At 37.9% G+C, this 11,756-nt stretch overlaps 2 protein-coding genes across 4 annotated transcripts in view; both read right to left on the bottom strand.

Moving 5' to 3' along the window:
• Window positions 1-3,285, bottom strand: part of mib2 (MIB E3 ubiquitin protein ligase 2) — a 45,516-nt gene extending 42,231 nt beyond the window's left edge. Inside the window, exon 1 of one of the 3 annotated variants that reach the window (XM_025004897.2) lies at window positions 3,145-3,285. The gene's annotated coding sequence lies outside the window, so the exon portion shown is untranslated. The remainder of the gene's footprint in view (window positions 1-3,144) is intronic. The other 2 variants (XM_037977124.1, XM_037977123.1) reach the window with 2 other exon arrangements.
• A 1,782-nt stretch (window positions 3,286-5,067) lies between these two features.
• Window positions 5,068-9,640, bottom strand: ubiad1 (UbiA prenyltransferase domain containing 1). The gene is made up of 3 exons (XM_017411201.3): window positions 9,294-9,640; window positions 6,994-7,614; window positions 5,068-6,001 (listed from the first exon to the last, which is right to left on the bottom strand). The coding sequence occupies exons 2-3, from the start codon at window positions 7,580-7,582 to the stop codon at window positions 5,514-5,516; spliced, it is 1,077 nt and encodes a 358-aa protein (XP_017266690.1). The 5' UTR covers window positions 7,583-7,614; window positions 9,294-9,640; the 3' UTR covers window positions 5,068-5,513.
• Window positions 9,641-11,756: the final 2,116 nt, after the last annotated feature.

Consider the following 11,756-nt stretch of genomic DNA (forward strand, 5'->3'; position numbering starts at 1 on the left):
AGCAAATTTGCATATTTTCACTGTAAAGATAAAACAACTTTATCATAGAATAGTATTGTTTACAAGACTCATTTTGTTGTACATTTTTATTACTTGTGTGTTTATTTCCTTCTCATTCTGTGTACCCTTTTGGTCAATTTTGGATGCAGGCACAAAAAAAACACATTGCCTAACACATTTTCTAAATCCTACAGGAGTTGGGGAATGTTTCTGTATTGTCAAGCTAGAGATAAAATCTCACCAGTTTGTCCTGAGTCCACCCAGTGATTTCCCACAGGTCAGACATGTCCAAATAGCTCCAAATGGAAGCAGCAGGAATTTTCTGATCAGACCACGTCAACGTAAAAGGAGCAGCTGCTCAACTCCAAGCTTCTTCACCTGTCTCTAATAGGACGTCTGTCTCTAATAGGACGCTTGTCCACGATCCTCCTTTTTAGCTTTAGCTAATGTTGTCCTTATTTTGCTTTAAAAACTCAGTATTGGCTTATTCAGGAAGTTTCAGCGAAGTCATTCAGCACTCATCCATCACGCTATATTTTACCAGAAAATGCCGCTTCTCTAGTTGCTAAATGCCAAACTGTTCGTGTCAGTCTTGTGCTACAGTTTGCTTTCACATATGAAGACGATTCATTGACGCTGAAGCTCATTCAATTTCCTCTCAACTCCGGAGAATCAGAAAGCCGAGCCCTCAGACTCTGAGATCCGCCACATTAAATTGCAAAGCAGTTTGTTCCTGTTGTGTTTGTGATGGTGGAAGTTCAGTTGCTGGAAGCAACAGCAGCTAATAGGTTTTCCTAACCTGCCGAAGCGGGATGCAGCGTGCACGTGAACAACGTTTTCAGACCGTGAGTGATGCTGTTTTTCAGGAACTGTAAAAAAAAAAAAAAAAAAAACTTATTGCCACAGAAAGGTTAATCATTTTCAATTTTAAATAATCCTTAATTTAAGGAGTTTCTTCAGAGGCTCCTTTATTTTTAGGTTTTCGTGAACAGCAGTCACGTGCACGTGCACAGGAATACTGTTGCCTTTATTAGAAATAAGACAAAATTCCAATTACTGTGCTTGAATTACATGAATTGCAAACACAGCATTTCATTTATATCCCTGTTTACAGACAGAGTAAAGTCCAAAGGACTTATTTTCATGTTTAGTTCCCTCTGTATTTCAATGTTTACACTAATTCAAATATTTAAATTTGCATTACTTATTATTTATTTGCATTACACAATGCATTACTTGGGTTAAATTCCAAACATAAAAAGTGTATCTTCTTTGAGATTGTAGATTTCCTGTTCTGAAGTCTGTGCTAAGCCTGTTAGACGTGGTGATGTCAGATCTGATCTAAATATGCGCCTTACACAAAGAAAATACATAAACAGAACAAAGCTGGAGTATTAATAACTGTGTCTTTTTTCCCCATTAATAAACCCTCAGGTTTTAGGAAGCTGTATTCAAATGTTGCCCAGTTCTGTTTAGTTTTTTAAAGAAGGTTTAGGCCTGAAAGGGATAGAAACACCTGGTCTGATAAATACAATCAGACACAGAGTCGTTCAGGTGTGTGTGTGCTACTTTGCTAAAATTAAAAAGATCAGAGCATCAGGTCCAATGCAACACAAACAGAAATTATTTATTTTGACATAAAGTCTGCTTTTAGTCACCTAATTCCAATAACACTGTCTTGTATCAATGATCGTCCCTACAGCCTCTAGACCAGGGGTAGGCAATCCTGGTCCTCGAGGGCCACTATCCTGCATGTTTTACTTGTTTCCCTGCTCCAACACACCTGATTCAGTGGTTAAATTACCTCTTTGTGTTCTGCAGAAGCCTGTTAATCATCCATTGATTCAAATCAGGTGTGTTGGAGCAGAGAAACAAGTAAAACATGCAGGATGGTGGCTCCCCAGGACCAGGGTTGCCCACCCCTGATGTAGACCACAGGCGTCAAGCTCTGTTCCTTGGGTGCCGCTCTCCTGCATGTTTTAGATGTGTTCTTGCTTTAAACGAATGACTTGTGGACGTGCTTCTGGAGGACTTGATGATTTGGTGAGGAGGTGATTAAACCATTTGAATCACGTATGGAGGACAGCGGAGCCTTGAGGCCTGGAGTTTGACTTCTGTCAAACTTTACATACATTTCCTTTCTTTTTGAAGTTTATGCAAAGCGTGCACGCTTGAAAGTGAAGTGAAACCGAAAATACTATCAGAGTGAAATCTTACAATATCTGTCCTCTAATTTCTCTCACAAGAACCACACGTTTACCAATTTTCTTAATCAAACACAACTAACTGATCACCTCTTTCTCCAAACCAAAAGCCCATTCTACAGTGGTAACCATCAAGCTTGATTAATTGCTTTTAAATAAATTAAACCAACCCTTTCACCCTCACCCAAGCAACTGAGGACATGTACACCTATGACCTTGTCAGTGACAGCTTTTCCAAGCAGAAAAAACGACAGGTGGACAGAGTTTGGGTCATTTCACAATCCTTGCAAATGTCAGTGTCACCCAGATTAAGATGATAAAAGTAAATCTAATCAGCTCTTTCTCAATTGCTTTTTTTGTTTTCATTTTAACTGCATGAAGTCACGTTACAGTTGATAAATGTCCTTTATAATAATAAAAAAAAGCATAAATGGGAAGCAGAGGTATGTTTTGCTAATGACAGCTACAATAAAACTGACGTCCACTAGCCGGTGTTAGCTTAAAATGCCCGGCGTTGTCTCAGGTACAAATTGCACTCTTGCCAATATTATTTCCGCACTTTTAAAAGACAAACAAAGCGTGAAAGTCACCATAAGATAAAACTAAAGAGCCATTTTCTATTCGTGGCGCTAACTTATGTTTCTAAAATTAACCTTAGCATTCCTGTGACGCCCATTCTAATAAATGAGCTGGTTTCATTTTTTTAAAAAAAGAGAAACTTTGACAGCACGGCTTTTGTCTTTTGCCAGCCACACAATTCACAGCTCTCCCTACAACCACTCACAAGGAAAACTGTGACCTGCTTGGATTTCTATGGATTGCAGGTCCGCTCCAACAGACACACAGCGGTCTGTAGCCCGTCTAACGTTGACGCTAGCTCGCTAACTAATGTTTATATTTATATAAAATGTACTCGTTTCATGGCGGTGCGGCTGCTTACCTGATCTTTGACAGAGGTGTCTACTCCGTGGCGAAATAAAAGTCCATAATGTTGTCCACAGGGACCGCTGACTTGATTTGTTTTTGGGACAAATGTATATTTACTAGACTGGAAGGTTTTTTGCTGCACACAGCCATGACAACACGCCCATGCATTGCGTCACCACTGGCGGTGCCTTCACGGGCCGCTCGTAACACACAGAACATAATCCGTTTTGAATCGTTTTCAATCCGTTTTTGTTTTCAAATTGCACTTCATTTTCTTTGTATTACATGTTTTTAGATGCAGCCTCATTCTATTAAGAAAAACTAAATAAAAAAACAGAAAAAAAATCTAATTTAAGGGGAACATTGACTCTTGAAAAAAAATTGGATTTCGTAGGGGCCCATAAAGCAGCCACAGCAGCTTATTGAGGTAAAAGCAGCTAACACTTTGGTGTCTGTTAATATTAAATTAAATATATACAAATAACAAAATAATTAAGACGTCAGACTCACTTTAAAAGAGTATAAGTAGAAAATTTGTTCATTGCATAATGTATTTATATTTAAACAATGAAATGTGTAACATATGTTGATTGTTACAGGAACTGGTGCAGTTTTGCTTATTTTAGCTCCTAATTTTACCTTTTATGGTTTTACTACTTTCAGCTCCAATTTTATCAGTTTTAACTATTCACCTGTTTCTACAAACTACTGCCTGCTGCTGAAGTAGCTCATCACCCAGTTCAGTCTAACCCCTCTGATATGATAACCTTCCAGTTTGTTGAATATTATGTTATGATCAATGGTGTCAAAATGCACAAAAGTATGCCTCAGCCTCCCCAAACCTGGACTTTTTTTGTTGCTCATATAATCCTTCTTAGGGCACCAACAGTTAAATATGTTCTTGACTCATGCCACGAGCTTGGTAGTTGTCCTTAATTCCTTGTTTGTCTGCAGGGATTAATGACTTTACACCAGCTTAAGTAAGAGACAGGGTTGCCCTCCTTTAGGGCGTCCTGTAAGGAGGGCAGCTGGCCAGTTAAAACATTAAATACTGTCCATAATAATACAAAAAGAGGAAAAAGAAACACTGAAAACATGTCAAATAAACTCACAACAGTTATTTATCTTTTTTGGTGATTCAAGGAATTATAGGAGACACAAAAATAAGGCAACTGTTGTGCTGAGTCAGAATTATGATTCAAATACATATTTTGACTTTAGATGAGGGGAAATAGTTAAATATTACAGCAATGAGCTGAAGTGAAATATGTGGTCAGACAGACTAAACATTTACCAAGTGATTAAACAAACATGGAAATAGCTGCCTGTTAAGTATTGCTCAATACTGCCCCCTGCTGACAAAAAGGATAAAAAATATGCTTCATTCATTTTTTGGTAAATTTGCATTTATTAAATATTACAACGTTGAAATAAAACTGATATATGCTCCAACATTGTAGGTCAGTTTACTTATGACCTAGAGCAGAAATAGTCATTTTCAGGTAACTTGTAGGTGTACTCTAACATTGATTTCCTGTAGAAAATGTTGTGGCAACAGCCAGCAAATGATCTCTGTGATACTTGCAAAGGTTAAAATAACTAGATTAAAGGCTTTTAATTATCATCAATGTCAGAAGAAGCTGCTCGTCAGGGTACAATGTATCTCTGACAGCTCAAAGGAAACTGCAGACATAATGATAGTCAAGTTGCTCCCTCGTGTGGTTGCAAGATCAAGATAAAAACTCTTCTCATATTCCATCTAACGGCCGTCACAACTCTTCACATTCCTCTTTTAATACATACTGTGGTCATAATTCTACACAGTGTGTCACAGCTCAAGGATAACTCAATATCATCTGAAATCTTTCACACTTAAATTCCTTAAAGTGTCATTATTATTTGTAGCATTCTTTAACCAAAAAATGAAGACAGCAAATCAGCATCAGTGACGTTTTATTACAGTCAGATAAAACACTATCTGGCTCTCCAAATAAAATACCAATGACCAAATTAACTATATGTACCATACAAACAAAAATAAATGTTGAAGAACGCATTTTTTTTTTTTACTTTATTGTATGTTTGTGGCGATGTTTGGTATTGTATATTTAAGAACTACAAATCCAGCAACTGGCTCCTTGTCGGTCCTCCACCCTCTTAAAATGACAAACGTTTCTTAATTTAAACACACTGTAAACGGCTTAATACTGCAAAGAAACCTGCGTCATTACGTTCGAGAAGAGCCTCTAAACTAAATCTGTTTGGCTCATAAATTAATAAATCCAAGCAAGCAAAAGCCTTCAGATAGATTTGTACAAATTTAAACAAGTACCTTTAACTAGTCGGTAATAAAACAAAGTATGAAACGTCAAATCTAATTAATCACAGTAATGGCAAGCTGCCAGGAGGTGCCAGAATGATCCCGAAAACGTAGAAAAGTCCCATAAGGAGGTTGAGCTTGGCCGTTTTCTGCGGGATCTTGGCGTAGCATCGACTCCTGAACTGTTTCTCCAGGGGGAAGGCCATTGGCAGCGTGAGCAGAGGCAGAGCCATGCTGATGGTGTAACGGGTGGCGAGGATGCAGAAGAGCACATACGGGACAAACAGCAGGAGGTTGTAGAGGACGTAGGAGAGCGTGGGGCCTATGAGGATGGCCAGGGTGACGATTCCCGCCTGCTTGTCCGAGTCCATGTCTCTGGTGTTGTTGCTGTGGAGGATGGCCTCTGTGTTGAGGGCCAGTGGTACGGCGTAGACCAGCGGCAGCACCGACAGGTAGCCGACCTGCACCGCGTGGGCAAACATGACAGCCAGAGGGCCGAAGGTAATGAGGATTACTATGTCTCCCAGGGCCACGTACTTGAGGCCGATGCCTGACAGAAAGAGAAAACAGGAACCCACATTTAACCGTATCATAAAAATGCCAATGTGTCAGCACATTTTGAAAACACAGATATAATATCAGGCTTCTCTGTGTCATTTATAATCTGTGTTCTCCTATGTGGAACTTTAGAAGGTCAGTTTTTGAGCAAACCTAACAGACAATCTTAAAAAGTCTTGAGTGAGATAGAATTTAAGAAGCATTCCTGCATTTAGCACTCCACTATCATGAAGTTTATTGTGAGTTTCATGACCTGACTGCTCCAAATCAGTGCTGAAGACTGACATTAAGCTTCATTGTTTGAGTTAAAGCAACCTTAACTTCCAATAATATAACTACACATATAAGCCAGTCATTACAACTATCTTTTATTTAAGTCATTTTTAAAGCTTTAAATTCTAAAACAGAGTCTATATTTCAGATTTAGCTAGAAAATACCCATTACATTATCAATGCTGTTTTCTTAATCAGACCAAGTAAATGTGGAGTCACTGATTGCAGCTACAAAATAATTGTCATGGATTCTGTGAGACTAGTTATGAAAACTAAACTGACTTTTCAGTTAAACTGATGTTCACTGAAATGACACTGTTGTCTTCCCCAACACATGAAAATACTTTCACATAAAAACAAGTTTAACTACTAAATTCTTCTTGTTTTGATTAATTAAATTCTGATGGAAAGATTCCATCCATCCATCTATTCATTCATTCATTCATTTTCTATACCCGCTTTTGTCTTTTTGGGTTGCGGAGGAGCTGGTGCTCATCTTCAGCGGCCATTGTGCAAGAAGGGGGACACCCTGGACAAGCCGCAAGTCCGTCACAGGACCAAACAGAGACAAACAACCATTCACACCTAAACATAAACGTAAACATATACTTCTGCAACACCTACACTTAGATAGTCAACAATATGCTGTGCTGCCGAGAATGGTTGAAGGTAAGTTGTGTGCTTATAATGCAAAGTTTAGGTTCTACTCACCTCCGGTGTATAAAAAAGAGCTGGAGAGTCCCCCAAAGTAAATAAGGGCAAGGTGCTCCAATTTAAGTGTAGACAGGAAGTAGAGCAGAGTGGCACACAAGCACCCCAAAGAATAAAGCAAAGCGCCAAACATGACAACATCCTGTGGCGCCAGAATTTCATCCACAAGAGTCCTATCATCACTCTTCTTATGGTCGATTCCCTTAGAGAAATCATAGTAGGTGTTTACAAGGTTTCCTGCCCCGTGGACAACGAGGACAGCCACAGCGCACACCATCAGGATGACCAGGTCAACAGAGCCATCCAGTTTGTACGCCAAGGCGCTACCAAGAGCCACAGGCGTGAGCGAGGCGCTGAAGCTCCACGGCCTCAGAGCCAGCACGTAGGCCGCACACTTCTGTCTGACGTCTGAGGTGACGCGGGCCATCCTCGACGCGTGGTTAGCAGCGGCGGGGTGGCATTGCTTCGAATTGTTCACATCAGTCTGCCACTGTGCACCGCTATGACCATTTGAACCAGCCAGTAGAAATGTTTCTGCTCTGCTTGGTCTCTGCTCTTTAGCCATTCCTCTGCAAGGACTGTACAGCATGAGCAATGTTCTCAAGTTTTCGTCTGCAGTTCCTGCGGGAATAAAAACACAGGAGGGACGAGTTAGCGCACTTCAACCTTGGACGTGGTGTTTACACTGCCTTCAATACAAATACACAAGTTACATTGTGTATTTAAAGGTATCAGAACTGTGGGTTGAAGAAAAATACATATTTTCGGTTCTGAATCCAGGACTCTAAGGACTATACACTCTAAAGTATTATTCTTTTTTCTTTTAATTATATATATAGTTTGAATATATTTTAAGTATTGTTAAAATGTCTATAAGCACTCCTGTAAATACTCAAGTACTTGGGCCTGGGTTCTGTGATCTATTGAAAAAGACATAAAAAACCTTTTGGACTTTTTGATAACGACAGAAAATACAGCCCTGCAGCCTTTCACGTTCTGATGTTTTTGTACTTTATTTGAGGAATGAGGACTAACTGGTTGACAAAAAAAACTTGCTGCTCTTTAAAATGTTCTTTGGTGTTTACAGTCAAGTTGACATAAGACTGTTTGCTCCTATCATTTCTACTCGTCAAGATTCAAACTAAAGATAAGTAAAGCAACATTTTATCTGGTAAAAACTATATTTCAAGGTCTCCACAGCTGAGATTGTATTCATAAAAAAGTTGAAGTGGCTGTCTAACATTGACTCTTTACATTTTATATGTAGTAGAAAATAAAGTAAAATAATCATAATAATTCTTCAAAGTCAAATATAACAGTTCAGATATCATAAAAAGCTTTTATTCTGTTCACCAAAAATATTTCTATATCTTAAACGTCATACTTCTGAAAACAAAAGGCATCACTTTTCCCACTCGTGTGTTTTGGGCTTTTAGTTTCTGTTGTATTTTAGATACTCTTTATTTCCAAAATGTGAATATTTGAAAATAACTTTTTACTAGGATAAATTCTCATTACACATATCTGTAATGTTGTTGTTACAAGTTATAGTTTTCATAGCTTTAATAAATATCTAAAGTATATTTCTAGGCGTTTGTATTCATATTGTTGCAAGTCCTTCCTATTTCAATGATGTGTAATTAGTCATTATGTTAGTACTAGAACCCTAATGACGTTTTTTAAATATATTAAAAGTTGTAATTATAATATTGAGATAGTTGTTGAGTATCTGGGGTTGTTATTCTGAATATCTAAAATGAAGTTTATGACAAGTAACAATGGGATTGTAAGTATTTAAAACAATTAGATTACAATGACTAGCAACTATTTATTTATGAATGTCTGAACGTTACTGACAGGTTGCCATTTTAACAAAAAACAACAAGTTAAATTAAAGGTATGACAAGTAAACACAATACATAACTGAAACTGAATTTTCTCTCAGTAAGAATGTATTTTCACGCATCTGAAATGTTGACTGAGGGTGAAATAAATGGCACCGTGGACATGTGAAATGTTCTTATTGAGTAGAAATAACTGAATTATGAGCCTATTTATTATTATATGACAAATGTGTTTGCTATAACATCCACAGTCTTAAAAACAAGCGATTAGATCGCGATCACATTCAAATGAAAACGAAACTTTTTGTAGGAGAAGATATTAGATTTGTTTCACAGCCAAGACAGATAAAGAGACAACCCAAGATTATAGGATTAAAGCTAATAGGCTAGCCAGCGAGCTAACGCTAGGAGTTCAGGGACAGATGGGAGGAAATGTCTGACGGCAGCGGCTCTTACCTGCTACGTCCTCAGAGTCCGACTCAAACTCCGATTCGTTTCACTTACAAACATATTTCTGAGCACACGGAGCCTGGCACGGCATCAGACAGTGGGACAGGTTACGTGTCAGCTTCGAAGGTTCGTGACTGGCCGCCCACAGAAAGTCCTGCTGTACCTGACGGACACCATTTCCTCCGCCGCCAGTGCAACGTCGTGCGGCGATCGAAGAAACTGCATCTCGCATAAATGGTTCCGGCACGAAAACAAACTGTCAACCGAACTTATTTTACACAGCGTTTTGTAAACACGTGTAAATCTAACAAAACAGACATAAATAATTAGGCATGGCTGTAAAACAAAACGAAAAACAATAAAAAAAAATACAAATCTGGTAAAAATAATTTACAATTTTAATAAAAAATGTATTTAAATCACAATAAAAGCAAGAACTCGAGAAATAAAACAAAGGGAGTGCATCCAGCTCATCCCATCCATTTTCTTTTCTTTTCATAGGAACTGGTGCCTATCTGGGAGTAGGTCTACGAGAATAAAAATAATAATAATAGTAATAAATAATACTGCTCAATACATACAGGGTACATGCCTGGTGCTTATCCAATATGTACCCTGTAAGTACCAATCATGTACCCTTTAATTAGCACATGCATACTAACTCAGGGCTAGTACTTACATGGTACATAGTTACAGGGTACTTAGCGGGTACTTACATGGTACTTGTAGGGTATCTGGGACTTACAGGGTACATACCTAGTTCTGGCAAGATATTTACCTATATTTATTGGTTATGTGCCTAGTTCCTAACTGGACCAGTATTAGGTAGTGATTTGTTACTCAGAGGGTACATATCCGGTAAGTACCAAGTACGTACCAGGCTAGATTATGTACAGTATTGCTACCAAAATAACATTGAAGCCAGTGTCACGGACAATCAATAAGATGGTTCCAACAAAAACTAATTAAACTGAAGCTTGTTTGAAAATATTACCATTATAAAAAGCAGACAGTATGTTGGTGTTCAGCAGCCAGACAGGAAGTTGATTCCAGAGGAGAAGTGCTTGGGGCTCAGCATCTGTCAGCACTCTGGCTGCAACCCAAAACCTTCAATAAATTGTTTCAAGATCAAATGATGTTAGAGTAATCAAATCCCCTAAAATACATGAACAGAGCTACAGAAAAACAAAAAAACAGAAATATTTAAAAAAAAGACAACATAAATCCAATCCCACTGGGACATCCATCCCTACAGAGGTTTCAAATGGAGAGATCAAGGAGGATCAGCTTTAATTAAAGACAACTTTTATTACATTTATGGGAGTTGTCAACCCAACCCTTAACTTCCGAATTTCTTTTAATTTTTGGAGGATTCTAAAGCTTTTGGTCATGACACCAGAGGAGTGAGGCTTCTCTAATCTCCATGACCTTGACTGAAACACTCAGTGTTCCAGTGTTTACTTTCACATGCCCTGACATTTACATGACTTCTCTGGAAATGCTGCTCAGACATCCTTCCTAAACATAAATGATGCCAGACTGAGCTCCCTGTGTACACAGTTCACCTTTGACCTACAGTCCAGAGCTGCCAAGACAGACATCTTCTCAGTGATATGAAGAGTTTGAAGGTTTACTTAAGGACACTTTTTTTTAGATAAGAGATTGGATCAACGTATTTTCTTAGCTTACTTGGAGGGAAAAAAGTTTTTTAATACACTTTTAGATAAACTTTGTTTAAATCTGTCCAGGTTTTAAATGTTTTATACTACTTCTCCTATATTCAAGAGTAAATTTAAAACTTTTTACGTTATTTCCTGACAGATTTAGCAATAACGTTTCACATTTTTACATGAAAACGTCCACAGAGCTTATTCGATTTTTGCACAACACTTTCTCATGACTTCATCATTAATTTGAGGGAAACTGCTGCCTTTCCTTACATCATTGTTTTTTATCACCTGCAATGAAAAAGAGAAGATGGAAAATAAAACATTTGCTCGTGTCTGTGTGTGTCCATGTATCTGTTCATTACATAAATATACAAAGAACTACTGAACAAGTTTTAACGAAATATGCAGAAAGTAATCAGTTAGAGTTGTTTGGATTGTTTGATAATGGCAGGCGTTACAGCCCTGCAGCCTTAAACCTTCTGATATTTTCATGTTTTGTTTACAATCTGTTTTGTTTGAGGAATGCAGACAAACTGGTTGACACATAACCAGTTGCTACTAACAAAAATGTTCTGGGTTGTCACCAGAGAAGTCTATGGCCAACCATTGTAACATATAATAAAGACATACATGAGACACTTCTAGCTCTAATGATTATTTTATACATCAATAATAGTATTCCTCCAGATCAAACCAGTATTTGTGCTGAATTAAAATTAACCTTTTAAATTTTGATAATTTTAGCTTTTAGCTAACATTTTGCTGCTTTTAGCTAGTGTTTTGCTAGATTTAATATGTA

This window comes from Kryptolebias marmoratus, linkage group LG8 (genome assembly GCF_001649575.2).
Source record: "Kryptolebias marmoratus isolate JLee-2015 linkage group LG8, ASM164957v2, whole genome shotgun sequence".
In the NCBI taxonomy this organism is placed as follows: Eukaryota; Metazoa; Chordata; class Actinopteri; order Cyprinodontiformes; family Rivulidae; genus Kryptolebias; species Kryptolebias marmoratus.